This window comes from Sphaerodactylus townsendi, linkage group LG04, assembly GCF_021028975.2.
Source record: "Sphaerodactylus townsendi isolate TG3544 linkage group LG04, MPM_Stown_v2.3, whole genome shotgun sequence".
NCBI lineage: Eukaryota > Metazoa > Chordata > Lepidosauria > Squamata > Sphaerodactylidae > Sphaerodactylus > Sphaerodactylus townsendi.
Genome location: NC_059428.1, coordinates 55,013,658 through 55,034,212, shown reverse-complemented (window position 1 = coordinate 55,034,212; position 20,555 = coordinate 55,013,658). Strand labels below are relative to the sequence as shown.

At 40.6% G+C, this 20,555-nt stretch overlaps 1 protein-coding gene across 1 annotated transcript in view; it reads right to left on the bottom strand.

The window, feature by feature from the left end:
- LOC125431301 (1,4-alpha-glucan-branching enzyme-like) overlaps positions 1–18,804 on the bottom strand; it is a 33,885-nt gene extending 15,081 nt beyond the window's left edge. Inside the window, exons 1-5 of the mRNA XM_048494065.1 lie at positions 18,749–18,804; positions 13,692–13,819; positions 12,729–12,913; positions 10,696–10,826; positions 175–292 (exon numbers count right to left, since the gene is read on the bottom strand). Of these exons, the coding sequence (XP_048350022.1) occupies positions 175–292; positions 10,696–10,826; positions 12,729–12,913; positions 13,692–13,819; positions 18,749–18,804 (618 nt within the window). The remainder of the gene's footprint in view (positions 1–174; positions 293–10,695; positions 10,827–12,728; positions 12,914–13,691; positions 13,820–18,748) is intronic.
- Positions 18,805–20,555: the final 1,751 nt, after the last annotated feature.

Genomic DNA, 20,555 nt, shown 5'->3' with positions numbered 1-20,555 from the left:
CCAAAATTCTATCATATTTACCAAAAATCTTTATTTTAGTTTAATCTTAGATTTTCACACGAACACCAACTAATATCTTTTTAAAAACAACATAAAATGCAAGTATTTATTAAAGGATCTTAAATATTCTGTTACAGCAGAAATACATTGCATAAATAGAGAAAACATACTTACCAAAATTGAATTGGCACGATAGTTATGTGAAAACTGCTGAGTGAAGAATTCTGTATTATGATCCAGTCTGTTATGTCCTCCATATTCTGGTGCATCAGAATCCAGTGCAATTTTATACTTAAGGCAGCTGTCAAGGTCTTTTACACCAAATACAGATGGCACAACTTGCAAACATCAGACATAATTGAAGCAATGATAAAAATAAAATGTTTGGACAAACTAAAGGCCATAACTCTATTTAACAACCAGAACTGCCTCCACTAGTGCTGGTATCTTTTCTAACAAAGTGACTGATTACACGAAAATGGGTCTCCAACCACTCATCTAGTCCAGACAAACAGCACCAGTCCTGTTTTCTTGTTCTCACTGCCTTTAATAATGTATTCACAGTGTACTCACAGTATCAGTGAGATGTTCAAAGCCCAACAGACAAATCACCATGAAGTCCTCTCAACTACAAGGCACTGGTATCATGCCAGCCTCCTTCCTTCTCCTGCTGGTTCCTTAGCATAATTATCAATTGTTCTCTGCCCTCTTCTTTCCACCAGACATACTCTTATAATTTAAAAGGAAAGGAAGACAGGACCAACTCATCAAGGTGATGGTGCAGACAAAGCTTCCTTGGCAACCTAATCCTATGCTCCAAAACTTTAGGTAGGCAAGAGGGATTCTGGCACTGTCTGTTCCATTTTGCTGGATGGTGCAAATCTCTTTATACCATCTAGCCTGCACCTGTAAGGGACATGGGTATTTACTGTGCTTATAAGAGAGTCATAGAAACACCATCACAGTATCATGCTGTAACACATGGATTCATAGTAGTATTTGAATATTAAAACCTTTCCTGTGACTATTCTGGCATGCCTTCTGTATCCAAGAAAGAACACAATCTCATGACATTAATTATTCACTGGAAGTGTTAAGTTGTAATATATCTGCTAATCAAAAAAATGGTTTCTCAATTGTGTATAAGTGAATTGCTCTGTGAGGTTAATAGATTATAAAACATTAAATATTAATGCTTGGGAAATTACAATCACACTGGCCATTTCAAAAGATGCTATAAAATCCAGAGGTAATGTCCAAATTTTGCAAAGACATCTTATCGGGCCCAGAAGTCAATAAACAATGGTTCCTTAAGCGAACAGAGGAGCTGAATTTTCTTGCAATCCTCCCCCCCCCAAACAACCAATAAAATAAAGCTTTTTAACATAGAGTATAAAGCAGCATGTTCTAAACAGTGTTCCAGAAACTTAATTTTGAGCTAGGAATATGGTTTTTTTTTCTGACGGAGGCCTCCTCCACTAATAGGATTAGAACAGAATGAAGTCATGCTTGCTCTTTCGATGTCTCAAAGTGCTCTAAGACTTCATTGTTTGTTCAGCCTTTTGATCAAGGCCAAGGCTTGCAAAACTGACACAACTGACATCACTTATATTTTCTGCATAACTCTCTTAGCTCAAGTTTATGGGCTTCACTGAAATTTGACATTCCTTTTATTTATGCATCCAACTGCCAAGAAAAAGTCTTGAAATACTTCTAAAACTTTAAACCAAAAGAATAGCCATTTATAAAAACTCGTATGTTGCACAATTCCAAATGATTCTTGTTGGGAGGAGAAAATAACATCTATCAATTATATCAACATGTTAATCTGGAATTTCACAGAACAATGCTATATTTTGTATTATAAGGTTAGATTCATAAAACAATTTAAAACAATGCTTCATCCATTTTTTCTGATAGTTTGAGGTTAAAATATATGTTGTCAGGTAGTTTGTTGGAAACAAGGTAGAGATTTAATATGTCAATACCAAATTGTGCAGAATCATATCACTTCAGGCTATGCTTTTCTGATTTGATGTTATTCATCTCCTTAACTAGGAAGATTGATCTAAACTAGGAATTCCCTAAGTGGGCGGTATTGCCCCATGGGGGTGGTGGAAACATCAAGGGGGCAGTGAGGAATTTTGTGGCAGTAGGGAGGGCAGCAGAGAATGTTGAGGTTGCAGGGGGGCAGTGCAGGGATTCCTAGGCCAGCTGCTAGGAAAAAGGTCTTGTCCTTCCATCTTGGTAAGCAGCACCACCACCATCCTTTTAGCTGTTCAGCGGCTAAAAAGCCCCCTGGTGGGGGTGGCGGAGATCAGTTCTGTTGGTAGGGTGAAGGCAGAAACCGACTCCTCAGTGTAGCAGATGTGCAGTCTGCTTGGGCATCGAGGGAGAAGAATGAACCAAGAAGGCTGTTGCTGGTATTTGGAAGAGAAGGAGCACTCCTTTGGTGGGGGAGTGAATGAGTAATCAGCAACCTTTGGCTGCTACAGGACTTAATCTGCCCTGGATTAATTTAGCTAGTCAATTCTCCCCCTCCAAATCAGGGACCTGAATCCAGCGTACTGCCTGGTGCCCAAAACACATGCTAAGGTCCATCTGTGGCAGCAGCCCAGCTCTCTGCTGCATCTGACTGGGCACCTCCAAGCTCACAGGAGGAAAGCGAGCAGGTAGTAGAAGCAGGAGTGAGGGCGGGGAGTGAGTGGCAGGCTTTTGGGCTCAGAGTTTCCCTGCTCATTCTCTCCCTCTTCGGTTTCTTGCCCACTCCCTTTTTCTCTCCCCCCCCCCCTTTAACCTTGACATTCAGTGCAGCAACTCACTCTAAGAGGTACTTACTGTTATTGCATGGGCAAAGTGCATTAATGCATTAAGTTGTGCTACTTTTCACAAATCTTTAAGTATCTATTGAAGCAAGAACTGCCTTAGGCTCCTTTGCCTCCTTGCTCCCTCCCTCTGTCATATACTTAGTTGAAAATCATTGCCAGCATTTGTCAATGACCCTTTTATAGCGGACAATGAAGCACTCCTTTCCATGACAGACAGCAACGGATCTACCTTGCAGCTGACCCCAAATGAGGTCAATTTTTATACTTTAGGCAAAGATTGGTTACAGATAGTAGGTGAAATCCTTTTCGGTTGCCCATTTCTGGGATTTGGTCAAATGTGTTGGATAATCTCCTCGTAGAGATTACATCTTTGCACAACAACCAGAGTGTGCTGAGGCTGAGCACAGGAAAGCCTCCCACGTTCTGACTTGGCCACAGTAATCCACGCAACGGTTACCTCCAGATTGAATTATTGTAACTCACTCTATGCGGGCCTGCCCTTGAATCTGATCCGGAAATTAAAGCTTGTGTAACATGCTGCTGCTCACCAAAGTTTCTAGCAGGGACCACATTACACCTGTCCTTTACCATCTTCAATGGCTGGGTCATTTTCAAGGTTTTGGTTTTGACTAAGGCTATGAGCGGTCTTGGACCCACATACCTTAGGGATCACCTTTCCCAGTATTGCCCAATTAGGTCTCTCCGCTCCTTGTAGAACCTACTGGCAATCCTTGGCCCAAAAAATATTTGGCTGGCCTCGATCAGGGCCAGGGCTTACTCTGCCCTGGCCCCAACCTGGTGGAATATGCTCCCATATGATATCAAGTATGAGGGACTTGAGTAATAATACAAGGATAATAAACGATGTTGGATTTTGCTGTTTAAGTCTATTTCTTAGGGTTTTAATAAGGAATTTAGTTGGTCTCTTGCTTCAAAACAAAGTATGCTTCTCTGCAATTGTCAGTTTTCCTGCTTTGATACCATGGCAAACACAGAGATAATGTATTCATCTTTTATAGTCAAGGAACTGAGACATGCTCTTTGCATTCCTGGTTATCTTTATTGTTCACCTCATTGAATTCCCTCCTTCCCCCACCTTGGCTTTGGTATATATACGGAACATGTGCACAAAGAGACAATACAAACAAACTGCATTATTGAATAATGCTGTACTGTATATAAAGGGATCCACATGAACTCAGGCTTCCCCATGGCTTTTGACCTTATTGTCCATGAATAATATCTTCTGATCTATAGATGCATAAGAAAGATGCATCTATAGATCATTATCTACATCAGAACTATTATAAGCATCAAAGAAGTACTTAGGCCAGGCTTTAAAGAACAATTTTTGCTTTGCAAAAGTCTCTCTCTCTCTCTCTCTCTCTCTCTCTGTGTCTGTGTGTGTGTATACATACACACACACACACACACACACACACACACACACACACACACACACACACACACACACACACACAGACTTTTGGAAAACAGTCATACACATGGTTTTAAGCTATTCTTAGCTTTTTTAACAGTTTTAAATGTAAACTATATTTTCCTTGATATAATGACTCCAAATGCTGAAAAAATCAGAAAGACTCCACAATCTTACAAACATGGCATTCTATTTTATAAATATGTCCAAACAAACCTTTGTTTTATTGTCAGAAACCTCACAGAGACCCATAAAGAACAACTTCAGTTGCTCTCTCTGGTGTCTTTTTAAACATGGCACTAGCAAATGCTTCTACTATGTCACTGTAGTTTATGAATGTGAGGGTAATGTCTCCCTCTGGCATTTCTTGCTTGGCTTTTGTGATGTACAGTATATGTTAAATGTAATAATTTATCATAGTTGCTGAAAGCTTTGATAGCTTTAATGATTGCTTTAAATTTATTTACCAGCAAATAAAATGTTTATAGCTTTGTTAATTTTAAGGATAAAAAGGAAAGAGATGATATCTTCCTAACCAAGAACATGCAAAATTTTTAATTATGGTCTTAGACACAATTTTTTTTCTGTTCTACTTTATAATTTCTTCATTTATTGTAGCAACATTACATGCCAACATGATCGAATGAAGCTTTTCAAATGCAGGTTTCACTTTTAACTGGTTTTTGAAAGCATCTAAAAAACCCGGCAACAGCGAGATCTGTTGCTGAGAGCACTTCTTATACTATGTCTTGCACACAGAAGTCACTTGTCTGTATGGTCAGCATCTAGTCGCACCACTGTGAAAGCATTACATGAAGTAAGGACACTAATTACCACATGGTAACATCAACAAACTAAAATTTTTTCAATGGAGAACTGGTTGTCGCTGACACTAAGGCCCTTTCTGCAAGGGCGGAATATGGCGGCCTGGGGAGGGCAAAAACGCCGTCCCCAGGCCGCCATTTGCACAGGGGGCGCAGTTGTTTCGCAGCCGCGCCGCCCTCGCACCGCCCGACAGGTGCCAAGCCGGCGTTTCCAAACCACGCTTCCCCAGCATGGTTTTTTGGAAACGCCGGCTGGAAGGCGCTGCCGTGTGAACAGCAGTGGCTTCCAGGCGCTCCCCCCCACTCCCTCCCTTCACTTACCTGCTCTCTGGCCCTCCAACGCGGAAGCAGGTGCGCAGGGCAGGGGAGGCGTGTCCCCAGGCCCCGGCGAAGCGCCGGAGGGCCGGAGAGCAGGTAAGTCGACTGGGCGACGGCACCCAGCGGCGCCGTCTTCCCGGTTCTTTCTGGGACCATCCATGCGGATGGTCCCGGCGTCATCAGGTTGGCATCACCAACGCCGACCCAAGCCCTTCCGCCTCCGTGCGGAAAGGGCTTAAGTGAACATGGGTTACTCAAGGTTTGCAAAGAAAAACAGGTACCCTATCAGAAGAATGCAAATAATTCATTCTGTCTTCTAAGTTGAAATATAGAAGGGAGATGGGGAGATGAAGAGACTGATGATAATTGAGGTGCCTGTGAGGAGAGTCAGCTAAACTGCTGCTTGATCCTGATTCTATTTCACTGTGTATCTTAGTAGTGGATGGTGCTATACTGAAGCAGCAGTTATGTTCCAATGACTGACACAAGTATTTATCCAGTCTCCTCAGTTAATACACCAAACAAGCTAACAACTGGCAACATATGCAGAAAAACAAATCTCACTGATTGTACATTTGTTAAGACAGCAAAATATTTTTAATTTATCCTTTAAAAAGAATCCATACAGAAAAAAACGCAACACAACAAAACCAGAATTCTTACATCTAATCTTAAAAACTGTTTCAAGCTGCAGATATGCTGAAATGAGAAATGCTGAGTCAAGACATTTGATATTTACTTCCTCAATTACATTTGTATATTTACATAAGACAATTTTTTATGTAAAATAGTAACTTTTAAAAACAGATATATGCAGGAACTGTAAGATATTTTTCTCCAAATACTGTTTCTGAAATCAGTTCATCAATTTTCATGACAAATTATAACTCAGATATGAGCAAGTTACTTTTTTAAAATGTTCTCTTGATTAAATATTGAAAAGAGCATGAAGTGTTTCTGTTACATGTATAATACAGTTACAACAATACAGAGGCATATGGGGGGAAGATGGCACCCGGTGACAACTCCTTCTCTGGCCATGCCCCCGAGCCCTACCCCCGGCCTCCGTGCTTTTAAAAGCACATCCCTGGAGGCTGGCTCGACTCCTGCTCTCCCCAGGCTCTGGGGAGGGCAGAAGCCGGGCTGCAGAGATGCGTCTCGGAACATGGATGACCCTAGCCCTAGACTGGTATGCCCCTGTTGTAATATCTTTTGCTCCAAGTCAGGTATACAGGAGTAGAATAGGAAGTGAAAATGGCCCTAGAACAGGCCATGCCAAGTGGACCTATAAGTCAGCACTGCACTGATTGCTCAGTTCAGTAGTGCAAACAATGGGTTTTAGCTCACCCGCAGTTTTCTCTTGAAAACTGGCAAAGAACAGGAAAAGGCAGTTGGTGAACTGAAACTAATGCCAAGTGCCAATGAAGGTCCTGAGCCTAGTCAGCCTGAAGCTCTGGTGAAGTTGCTAGAGCAGAATTATGCTTGTTCCTAACCACAAGTGGCCCTATAGGGCAGTGACCCACTGCAAGTTAAATGGCCAACCTGTCCTTGCAAGTGCAGGTGATATCCATTCACAAAGCAAAGCATGGTATTAACCTTGTTTCTTGCCTCTACAAAAGCAGACCCAATGATGTTTGCTTCAAATGGAAATCTGATTATTATCCACCATATTTCTTACTTACTATGCTTTTTTATAATTGTTAAAACCAATTCTTAAACTTTTAAGTCTCCATTTTATCTTATGCAGACTTAATGACACATAAAGCATAATTAAGTAAATGTAGATGATATAGAAACACAAATAAGTATTTTGTAATCAACTTATATTGCAGAAACTGTAATTGTTATTTATGAAGAGTATAATATGGCATAATTAAGAGGTTTTGTTTAGGAAGAGCTAGTGAAAATTTATGCTCAACTGCTGAGAAATGATGCAAGCATGCATTTATCAAGTATTCAAGGAGGAACTATTAGTTTCCACACTTTCCAGTTTCATTTATGTTGACATCCATCAGAGTATTAAAAATGTAGCTAATCCATCAGAGTATTAAAAATGTCGTCTGCCCTTGTCTATCACAGTTAAAACAGACTTGTAAGAAAATATTTTAATAGCAAGCTGCAATGATTTTTGAGAAGGACATTTTCCTAAACCTAGCTGTTTCCAATAACCTGCATCATGCCATATATGGGTATATCCAAGAGCCCTTCAAATAGACAGAGACTAAGCTAGTAAGATATGCAACTGTAGAAGAACAATTGTATTCCAATACAGCAGTAAGATATAAGGATGTGGCAATCCAATCCTAAACAAGGATCGAGAATGACTGAATGGATAACATCATCATCATCAAACTCATACAACGGACTTCAAAGGGTGCAGCTAGGCCACGGGTCTGCAACCTGCGGCTCTTCAGATGTTCATGGACTACAAATTCCTCGAGCCCCTGCCAGCATGACCAATTGACCATGCTGGCAGCGGCTGGTGGGATTTGTAGTTCATGAACATCTGGAGAGCTGCAGGTTGCGGACCCCTGAGCTAGGCTTAGGACAACAGACTGTGAGTCTGCTTCAATGACCATACAGAAGCTTCAGTTTATTTTTCAGTAGCATTTCAGATTGATTCTGAGAATATTGAAGTCATGCGAGAGACTAAAGAAACTAAAAGGGCAAAAATGAAACACAAGGTACTCCCACCCCCAGTTAAATAACAGTGTTATTTTTATGAAAAGAGCAGCGGAAGGGAGGAAAAACCATTAGCTGTGCAAAATGAAGAATAGAATTTGGGCAGAATGTTACTTTGCGATGTGTTGAGAAGCATGGAAAGCAACCTAAATGGAGGGTGATTGCTTGCAGTGGCCTAAGAGACAGGGCAAGTTCTAACATGTTCTAACATGTTCTAACATGTTCTATTAGTGGTGGTTTAGCATTTTTCTTACTAGTTCAAAGTTCCTCTCCATCAAATCCTTTAAAAGAAGTGTAGAACATGTAACCACACATCCTTTTATGCTATGTGGCAATGTAAACATTTCACACTGCTGCCTCAGTCAGACAGATGTGCCAGGCATATCGGCAATGTTGGACTGGTTTCTTGTGGCCTATGGGGGAAGTGCCATGCAGATTATGCAAAAAAAAAAAACTTCTTTCAGGGAAACAGAGGAAGATTTCCAGAAGGTTCTAACAGTTGTACTCTGTATGTATGTCTGTATAGAGGCCAGGGAAAAGGGAATAAAATATGCTAGCCTATAATCAGATGGGCTCATATTGCTAGAAATCTATATTTCTTTCCGAACTCTTTTTTAAAGTAGAGATATTCTAATTCACTGATATTAGCCTCAACATATAAAGCACCCTGATGAAATCTGGCATTTTGCTGATCCTAAATTAAATTCTTTGTCTTCATTTCATATAAAAGCTTGAGTTCTAATAACCAGGGACAGTTACATAACAGTACTTCAAAGCAGGGAGTTAACCAAGTAGCTACAAAGAAACATCTTTGCCTTGGGCAATCACACTCCAGTGACTCATTCTAGTGACCTTATTTGTTCATTAGAAGCTTGAGGTACAGGTTGCAAATGTCAGGGAGCTTAAATTTACATCTTTAAGAAGTACAACTACCTGAATTTTAATGGCAATATCCCAGAGATTCTGCCCACATCTAGCATTATTTACTTAGCACAGCTGACACATTCTTCCAATGCCACTAGGAATCTGCTTTTAACACCTTCACTGTAGCAATTAAGTTGTTTTGATGCTTTGTGCAGTGCATGAAACAAGAAGGCCTCCCCCCTCCTGTACAATTAAAATAACTTTTTAAAAATTCAACATATTTTTCAGGCACAAATGAACAACGGCAATGACATTATTACAAACACTGAAGGACAAAAATCAAGACACTTCTCTATACACAGAAGCCATTTCTGCAGGATTCCAAAGCAGACAAGTTTCCAATTTACTTACTATCCTACCCTGTGTACCAAAGCCATTCCTCTGCTGGGGGAGGGGGGGGGGATCTGAGAAGAAGTTAATGCTTTTTGAAACAGGATGTGATGGATTCATTCCTAAAGAAGACTACCATGGTACCAAGATCTTAAGCATGGTGATTGAACAAGTGGTGGCTGAACAATGTCAAGCTTTCCTGGATGAAGTGGATTGTTCACATCCTTTCTAATCTGGTTTTCGGCTTGATTTTGGTACTGAAACAGCCATGGTTACCCTGGTGTCTGCATAGAGGAACAAAGACAGGGGGCTGTGACTCTTGATTTTCCTCTCAAAAGCTTTTGAAACCTTCTGAACTGCATTTCTAGGCTTGGATTGGGAGGCAATGTTTTGTGATAGTTCCAGTTCTACCTGGAGAGTAGTTTTCAGAATGTGTTGCTGCAGGACTACTTCTTAACCCTTGGCCTCAAGCCATTAGGTTCTTTGTCTTCATGCTATAAGTGAATTTGCTTGCCATGGATAGAGTGAAAAGTGAAAACAGGGCTAGAGGAAATATGTTCGTACAGGAAATCTTGCTGCGGCGAATGTTTACCTCCACCACGCAGCAAACACCTTGTGCCCATGTGTACTTTGTCTCATGAAGCAAACACAAACCATGGCATGTAAACATAATATGCATTTACAAGTATGAAATTGTTTCTGAAGATTCACTGTCACAGAATGCACAAAATATTAACAGAACAATCCAAACTGTTACAGCAGGCGGAGATAGAATGGTGAAGGTGAAGGTTTTTTTGGAGGCGCAGGGAGGGGGAAAAACAAAAACCCTTCCCACCACTGGAAAGTCCTCTATGGGGCATTACATAAGTCCTCCATGGAGCACAAGTACATTACATAAGTGGCATAAGCTAGAGCTGTGGATCAACTGGCCGCAAACCCAGGGTAGAAGCCGACTAATGTTGGCTTCATACCTGGGACTGCCCTGGCCTACCCTCCCCATCCCAGTTACAGATGCCAGCACAGCTCCACAGCACTCTGGCCTTCTGAGTTTGCCCACTGCAGAGCTGAGGGGAAGCAGGCCGCTGGCACATTTGCTCCCGTTGCTGGCAGGGCTTCCCCTTACATAGTGTGGGTGTGTGTGGGGGCAAACACACCAGTGCGGCCCTGCACCACTCCCTGTGTGTGTTCTCTCCCCCACATCTGGATGGGGCTAGCTGTGTTTTTCTTTTCATTAAAGTGTGATATCAAATGTTGAACACATAATACCTAAAATGTAGTTTATAATAAGAACAACAATCTCATTCATATACATTAAGATTTTATATGTTACCATCAGTAAAATAAAGGATATTTTCCTGGTGTTTGTACACCCACTCTGTAATCTGTAAAGCTTTTAGATGGGTGGAAATTGAATATAAACAGGAGACTCGCTCTCTCAAAAGCAATGACTTTGTTTGATTCATGTTTTTCACTCACATAAGCCTGAAAAAGATTTTTAAAAAGATTTAATTTGAGTCCATGTTGCCACCATTCTGAGTTCAGCCAAGCTATTGTGAAGAAAAGAAAAAAAGTTTAACTGTGCCCAGCACTTTTCTCAAAGCATAAGCCTATAACCTAAAGATAATAAAACTACCGTTTTAATTTTTAAAGAGCTAGCTAAGCTGAAAAAGGAAAAAAAGGAATAACATGTCAGTTTATACATTTCACTTCAGGTATATAAAGAAGAAAGTTTTTTGGGGGGAGGGATTTCCTCACAACGACATGTGAAGATAAAATTATTTCAAAGGCACTGTTCATTTCTCCACAGCTCTTTCAAGTATGTATTTTCCTTCTTGTCTAGGCAAACAGATGGATTGATGGTGATTTAATGCTGATAGGATTTAATTGTTGACAAGAATATTAACAGTTGAAACTTGCAGATATTCCTTAAATCATTTTAAATGGTTAATTGCTACTCAGTTTCTCCGTCAGTTTCACTTCAGAGAAGGAACTTGGAAGGGGCAGGTACAGGAAGTGTCTAAAAAAACCGCAAACAACTTTCTAAAACATAGGTGACATTACAGAAGGCCAGTTTGAGAATGATAATGGGTAAGGGAGAGTCCCATGATGTTGTTCCCCTTGTGCTATTTTCTGGCTATCATGGAGATTTCCTCTGCTGTGGCACTCCCTTCCTCTGATGCACTTCTGTGTGCATAAGAACAATGATTTTAAGAACCCTTTGGACACACTGAACAGCTAGTGGCAGAGAAAGCAAACAGCACAGAAGAGCAGAGCATACACTTGGGCCAGAAAGGATAAAAGGAATAGTGTGAAAGGATCCCTGCCTAAAGATGAGTGTTGGGAGTGGGGGTGTTAAGTTTGTACATCTGAATGCTATGGCCTTTAAATGCTAGACTTTGAAGTGAACCAGGAAGATATGCAAAAACCTGGTGTATACGTGTGCCATCAAATCACAGCTGACATGGTGACTCCATAGGGTTTTCAAGGCAAGAGGTGGTTTGCCATTGCCTGCGTCTGCATAGGCTGAGAGAGTTCTCAAAAAACTATGACTGGAGGTTATTATAACACTAAAAAGTGTTTAGAGAAAGAGAAATACTAAAGAAAAAACTGTGAACCAGGAAACCAAGAACCAGTATTAGATTAGGTAATGGCTCCAGGGTCAGCAAGAATAGAAGACAGATGTATTTTATGTTCATCTCATCATAAATATTGTCAATTCCCTTGAATATTGAGCATTAACAAAAGGAACAGGCTCTAAGAAGTTAACCAACCACAACTTCAGAAAAGCCACAAACAGAGTGATAGCATGGTTGACTAACTATGAAATAACCTTTATAGGAACGGATCATTTATGGAATTCTATGTCTTCGTATGCTATACAATGTCAAGAAGTGAGACTTCAAATATCTCTTATGGTAGTCATTGCAATAATTTAAGGTTGCAATTCTTCCTGTTGCTAACACAAGCGCTCACACCCATGCTGGCTTCTTAGTATTTCTTGTACCTGTTATTGCTAAGAATTTACACAACCCTTTTTGGATGGTTCCATGTCACTCAGTAGTTCTCACAATATACCTGTAATTCAATCAAACATTATCTGACTTAGCAGTAGGATCTATTGTGGTCGTAGGAGCAAGAAAGGGAACAAGAGCAAGGAAGAAGAAGACCTGAAGGAGAAAAATAGATCCCAAATAGAAAGAAAGGGAAACATTTCAATACAATAAACAGGATATCATTTCAGATTATATATGACAAAATGTTATGGGCTTTATACAGTACATAATGTTGATTAAAATGTCTGCATGCTATTTCTTTGATACTAACATTCTAAACATACACAACGTTAGAGACAAATGCCTAACATTTTTACTATATATAGTTTACCTGTGGAGATGAAAGCCAGCCACATCTTTCTTCCAATTTGTTCATATCTCTGTCAAATGCATTTAGGAATCTGTAGCGAAGAAGTTGATCATCAGCTAAATGAATCTGTCTCCTAGCATAATGGTAGCTTTCATTATTGCCTCGTCTGGGGAAGTCTAACCATTCTGGGTGACCAAACTCATTACCTGTATTTAAAAAAAAATACAAAGGCATGCATGCAATACAGATGTATTTGCAACAGTTGTCACTAGTTTAATTCATTATTCCAATAAAATGTCGTAGCTGTAATTTAGAACACTTAGAAATTCTGATAGCTAATTACAGTAGTAAGTATAGATAGATGTGACCTTATAATAGTTAAATATCACAAACACTGAAAAGACTGGATAGAGTTTATAACAATGTTACCAAAAAGCAAACCATTAAAAAAACATAAAGCAAAATTCTTTATTGATAGTGTTCACCCTAGGATGCAACAGGCCCTACTTTCCAAAGTGTTTTCCCTCTAAGAACCATTAGAAATGCAGGTATAAAATTTTAGTATTTCTAACAATTTAAAGAAAGTTCTCTTTTAGTTTCAATACTATTTGGGATACAATCAAGAGAGATAAAGTTAAATATGTTAAGATGTGGCCTCATCCTTGCCAGGAACTGTTTTGTGGGGTGGGGGTGGATCTGGGAAGAAGCTGCATGGGTGCAGCTGTGGTCAGCTGGAAGGACCCAGCAGCATCCAGCTGCAAACAATGGCTCATTGGCCTATGGGGACATTATGAAGAAAAAAAAACCTTTGTTCAGGCAGGGGCCTTCCCAGGTGCACCACCCTCCTTTTAAAGCTATGTGGCTATCTGGATGATCCCATTAGCTTCAGCCCTCCCTCCCTCAGTTTTCTGGTTTTGTAGTACAAGATTTATTTTGTTATTTCTCATTAATCATGACTTTGTATAATTTTATGCATTGACCCACATCTTTTTGTATGGGAGAGACTGTGTCTACGTGCCCCCTTTTCCTGAGTGTAGACCTTAAGGGGTCTTGGGGATGGAGTCAGGTAGTGTAGCATCATGCCCAGCTTGGGGCTGTTGCCTGGCTCCACCCTTAGGTGGCAAGAGAACCACACAGATGATTGTGCCCATGTGGGACCTCTGGTCTTGCCATTCCAGGTATACCCCTAGCAGGTAGGCTGGGGAAGAGGTTTTCATTGGTCAGCAGACAAGTCTTCCAATGCATGACTTTGCACCTTATGCTCCAGTGGGTGTAAGCAATAAAGCTGTGGTTTGTTTCAGTCCATTTTCATTGTTGCATCCATGTGTTATCTACCCTGCCGCCTGTCTTCCTCTCCCCTCTCAGAACTGGTTGCTCTTAAGCAGTGGTTCTCAACCTTCCTAATGCAGTGGTTCTCAACCTTCCTTTAATAAAGTTCCTCATGTTGTGGTGACCCCCAACCCTAACATTTATCCATTTTACAGATGGAGAAAACTGATGCAGAGAGTCTTAGGTGACCCCTGTGAAAGGGTCGTTTAACCCCCAAAGGGGTCCTGACCCACAGGTTGAGAACCGCTGCTCTTAGGAATCTAGTAATAATGGCTGACCCAATCAATCAAATCTGTAGTATAGTCTAGACCTGCCTAAGGTAAATGAAACAAAGGATAGATCATGAAGAATAAAACATATTAAAATGGTAAACGTAAGTACTAAAAAGGTTTTAAAAAGTAAAAAAGGGGATAGGTATAAAAAGACACTAAAATTGTTAAATTGAAGGCTATAGCTATCAAGTCACTAAGCCTGCTGTGTTGCACAGATCATCCTTTTTTGAGTATCCTATTTTGAGCACTGTTACATAGAACTGAAACACCCTATATGTTACATCAGGATTGATGTTTGTAAGCAACATGGAGATATAAAACTGTTCTGTATGACCTGGGGATCTATATAGCAGTGATGAAATAAAACTAATATGTGTATTTTTGTAAAACTGACAGTGGAGAAGCACATGTTCTACTGTTTCTGTGTACCAAGATCCACAGGAACATTTTCTCTCCTGATGATAAGGAATCTTCCTGTATCAGCATTCCAGGACAGCAAGGGGTGGGTGGGGGCTGGCACCATGCTAGTGTAATGGCTCTCCATTGTTTAAGAACTTCAAGATTAGTTAAGTATGCAATTGGAAAGATAGAGTACCTATTAGACTTAGTGGCAATAAAGGCTGGAGACTTGACTAAATCCAATTGGCACTCTATATCTGTCTCATGTTGTAATGGCTGACCCCAAAGCACCCTCTGAGTTTTATAGTTGAGAGGAGATTTGAAATGGGATCCTCCCAGTCCCAGATGGACACTATATCACAACAGTCTCTCTTATAAGACTACAAAGCCCTGAAGGTAGAGAAAGCACAATTTATTGATTTTGAGGTAAAGATAGATTAGAGAAAATCTTGCGAAAAAACTGAAATCCCAAAATGGCTTTTGGACTTCTACACCAAAATATTTCAGTTTTAAAGTAGAAGATGTCATACTGCTTCCATGCTTAATCTCTTAAAAGAAGCCAAAACAAATATAACTAGTTCTTGTTCATAAACACACACACATGTGTACATTCTTTCGAAAGGGATGCTCCTCTACTGTTTTAAGGGAGCAAGAAAAAACCCTGCAACCAAACGATCTCTAAGGAGAAAACAGTCTGTGAAGAACTACTGATTCTCTTGTCACTGTATCCTGACACTTAATAGCTAAAATTTCCATAGACCATGAAACCTTCACCTACTAAAGCACTGAGGGAGTCTTTCAAAAAACAATTTGTGATAGGCATGAAGTTCAAAGTTTGATAGTGAAAGGAAAACAAAGGGATGGGAATCAAGAGTTCCACATAAGGTCTCCTGTAAGCCTAATGTCACTACTTGAAGCTTAGTGAAATGGGTCTTTCATTTCTTAACTAATCCTTCTTTTTTTTTTCAGATGGAGATTGAAAGGACTGAGCTTGAGAAAGGACTGAAAGTAGAGACTCTATCACTGATCCCAATTTGATGAGTGATTGCAAGACTTGATTGAAAGGTTAGCTAAGGTCAAAAATACATGCAAGTCCCACTGAAAAATCTCAGAGATCACTCCCCTGCCCCCATTTTGCTACTTGGGGCAGCTACAGACTAGTGCTAGGGCATGTTTAATTATGTGAAAACACACTATGATTATGCAAACAGACTCATCTAAACTCATTGGGATGTATCTGAATGATAGGTTCCTTGCTTGCTATCTATGAGCAGGGAGTGTGCTAAGATGGCAGATTTTTGAACATCCCTACCAAGAATATATGCATTTATATTCTCCTAAATTGGTGTGGGAATATCCTCTTGCACAAGTAGTGTTTCTCTACTCACAGAGGAGGTACAATGTTAGAGTTGCCTGATCTTATCTTTTGGTGACAATTATTTGTTAATTAAACATTTATTTTCCACATTTTTTTTTGGTTCAAGGTGGCTTACAATAATAATTAAAACATCTCCAGCTAAAACCAAACCTAAAATTACAAGCCTCAAATCCCTCTTCTTTTTAATCCTCTTCATTACAAAGAGACAACTAATTCAGATAATTTTCAGGGATACAAAGAAATGTTATGTCAAAGAGCTATCAAGTGGTAAAAAAGGGACCACTTCAGAGATCACATTTTTAGGCATACAACTAAGATGTTTCCTGCAATTCAGAATCCACTGAAGACAGCAGCAAAGTTCTCTTAGATTTAACTTATTATTATAGTAGATTTCACAGCTGCCAGATCTTTAGCTGGTTGTTAGCCTTTCATTACAATTTGAGCCTCACCCAGAGGCCTAGGAAGTTGTAATGAATCGGCGTAGTATTCGTTTGGATCCCAACAGGGCAGCCTTCTGAATTTGACAGATATTAATTTTATCAATTCAAAGATGTTTAAAGTGCTGCCATAGTGTTTTTGTGATGGCATCCAGCATGCCAATTACCATTGGGATGACCTCAACTGGTTTGTACCATAGACGCTGAAGCTCAGTTTTCAAATCGTGGTATCTAGTGACCTTTTCAATGTTCTTTTTCAATGACCCTGCTATCACTGGGTACTGCTATGTTGATGATGGTCACTTTCTTGTCCTCGATCACGGTGATGTCTGGTGTATTATGTTTCAACACTTTGTCCGTTTGGATTTAAAATAATAAAACATTTTCCCTCAGCCCTATTATACTTCCCAGAAGATGAAGGAAGTCTGGTATTTTAAAACCTTCCTTGGCAAACTTCTTTTATAAGGCACACCAAAATAATAATACTGAGGTAGAGATAACAAACAGAATAAAATATACATTTATCAAGATAGGAGATGGAAATGGGAGATAAATAACTTGGAGAAAGGAATGAATAAAGCAGCAGAAATACACACACACACACACATATATATATTTACAATAGAGATCTTTGGCTGAGAAGCAGTATTTATTTTCATGCACAGTAAATAGGGCCCTTTCCGCACAGGCGGTAAAGAGCGCCCCAGGGATGCTAAAAACAGCGTCCCTGGGGAGGGGTTCGCACGGCCGCTGCTGCATCGCACCACCGTCAGCCTCGCAACCCCTGAGGGGTGTGAAGATGCTATTTCCGAACCTCACTCCCCCAGCGAGGTTTTTTGGAAGAAGCGTCTTCCAACCGCTGCCGTGCGAATGGCAGCAGCTGGAAGGCATCATTTCCCTCACACTGTCCCTGAACGCTTACCTCGTTTCCTGGCTTCTGGCTCGTCGCAGAGGCCAGGGGGCTTGTCCCCTGCGACTCCAGAGCCATCGCTCCAGCCTGTGGGGGCATGTCCCCTGGCCTCTGCGACGAGCTGGAAGCCAGGAGACGAGGTAAGCGTTCAGCGACGGCGCAGCCTGTGCAAAGGTTGCACCGCCACCTGCTGCCCTCCCGGGACCGTCCGTGCGAATGGTCCCGGGTGTGTGTGTCAGCATTGTATATGCCGCTGCACCCCCACACCGTTGTGGTGCAGAAAGGGCCTATGTTTCTTCAGATTCAGTAAGCTTGAATCCTTTTGAGTTACTTAGATGGTTCTGTTACGTAAGATGTTCTGGCTTAAGGATTGTTCTGTTACTTAAGGATGGTCTGTTACTTAAGATGTTCTGACTTAAGAATTAAACACACTGGGTTCTATCAGCTTTGGTACATTCATTTCAGTACCCTCAGCTCTTACAGATAGAAAACCCTCAAAATAAACAAAAACCACTCTCTTTAGAGGAAATCCAATGCAAAACCAGCAGAACTGGAATTCTTCTTCCCCTTTCTGGAAGATTTATTCCTCCTTGGATATATCTATCTATCCCTACACACACTGTCTCTTTCTCTCTATACAGGTTGAGCTCCTCAATAACCTAACCACCAGATCTCCTAGTCTGTGTATATTTGCTTTCAACCACAGTACACAGGGCTGTCACAAAGTAGAATCAGACAAATTTACTTCACTAACTGAGCTACTTTCTTCAGAGAGGTTATATGCTAAGTGCAACAAAGGCAGATAGTTGCTCACTTCAGGAACCTAAAACTCCAAAAGCCTCTGAGATAGTTTTACACAGAGAGATAATCTACTCCCTCAGTGACATCGTCTTCTATGACCAATCAGAGTGCAAGGTTGCCTCAGCCAATCAGGTGGCTTCTCTGTTCACAGGCCTCTATGACCCCTTCTGCACATGCAGAATAATGAACTTTCAATCCACTTTCAATGCATTTTGCAGCTGTGCAGAATAGGAAAATCCACTTGCAAACAATTTTGAAAGTGGATTGAAAGTACATTATTCTGCATGCGTGGAAGGGGCCTAAGCCTCACTTTGAGTGTAAACAATAATGGCTGCAAACACACTTTTCTCTGCAGTCTGTCACACCACCCTTCCACAAGTGGACTTAGGGTGGCTTAAAACGAACAATTTACAACATCAACACCATCAATACAATTAAACCCATAACATTCCCATAAAATGCTCAATACCTTGGCACCATTAAATTGGAGGATAAAAATCAATCAAAATCAATACCATTCCCACATCAAGGGTGGCCAGAAGGATGGAAAACCTTTGCAATCCTCAACCATGGACCTGGCCAAAACTACAAACTCAGTTTAGTAGTAAGTTAAAAAAATTTTTTGAGGCTGCCAACACTCAGGCTCCTTCCATACATGCAGAATAATGCACTCAATCCACTTTCAATGCACTTTGTAGCTGGATTTTACTGTGTGGAATAGCAAAATCCATTTGCAAATAATTGTGAAAGTGGATTGAAAGTGCATTATTCTGCATGTGCGGAAAGGGCCTCAGACATCATACTCCACTGGAATTCAATCAAATTGTGATGACTTATCTGAATGCTACCTTAATTTCTAATCAAAGCAAATGTAAAAACTCTATCATATTTCTTTATTAAACTCAGAGTTGTTAAACATAATTTGGCTTAGTTCTTTTGTTTACTGCTAGTAGTTCACAACATAGCACTGGTCTAAAGTGAGTTACCTTATTATACTTTTGTCTTAATTTTATATTAAGAACAACTCTACTCCATTTCAGTGAAAACTATGCATACAGTGGATTTTACTGCACTTAGCACAGTTTATTTATCAAAATATTTGAACACCGTGTAGCAAGTCCTATTACCCTCCTAAGTATTCGTGGCAGGCTCAAGAAGCCTCCTAATTGTACTGGACACATTTTCCCTCCTTTTCAATAACTGAGCTGTTTTGATAGTAGTGTATCTGATGTTTTATGCTCATCTGCTCAGCCATAGGAACTCCAGAAAGGTGAAGACAGCCAGTGTGGTATAGTGGTTAACAGCAGGTGGACTCTAATCTGGAGAACCAGTTTAGATTCCCCACCTCTCCACATAAGCAGTGAAGTCTTATCTGGTGAACCAGATTTGTTTCTCCATTCCTATATTCCTGCTGGATAACCTTGGGCAAGTCACAGTTCTTCAGAAATCTCTCAGCCACATCCCACACACTAAACTCAGAATATTTCAAGTCAGACCAATTCCCTAACTGAAATTCCCTCAGATATTTAACATACAAAGTTAAAGGACTTGGTGTTAACTCACAGGAATCTAAATACAAAAGCTTACGAAACTTTTCTTCTGAGAGAGATAACTCCTCCCTTGTTAGTGAGTAGACCAATAGCACAGCAGAGTGCTGGTTACCGAGAGTAGGAGAAGCAGCCTTAGGACTTAGCTGCAAGACCAGGAGAAACACCACAAGAAGCAGTTACTCTTCAGTGAAGTGTAGTTTATTTTAGACAAAGTTCCTCACCAGAGACTGTTGAGAAAACTCAGCAATGAAGGAATAAGAGGGGAAGTCCTCCTATGGATTAAAAACTGGTTGAGAAACAGGAAACAAAGAGTGGGTGTAAATGGGAAGTTCTCACAATGGAGAGTTGTCGGGAGTGGTGTCCCCCAAGGATCCGTTTTGGGACCAGTGCTCTTTAACCTATTCATAAATGACCTGGAAGTAGGGGTGGGTAGCGTGGTGGCCAAGTTTGCAGATGATACCAAATTATGTAGGGTGGTAAGAACCACAAAGGATTGCGAAGAGCTCCAAGCGGACCTTGATAAATTAGGTGAGTGGGCTCAGAAATGGCAAATGCAGTTCAATGTAGCAAAATGTAAAGTGATGCACATAGGGGCAAAAAATCCAAACTTCACATACCACGCCACAGGGGTCAGTGCTATCAGTCACAGACCAGGAAAGGGATTTAAACGCCTTAGTTGATAGTTCCATGGGAATGTCAACTCATTGCATGGCAGCTGTGAAAAAGGCAAACTCTATGCTGGGGATCATTATTAGAAAAGGAAATTGATAAT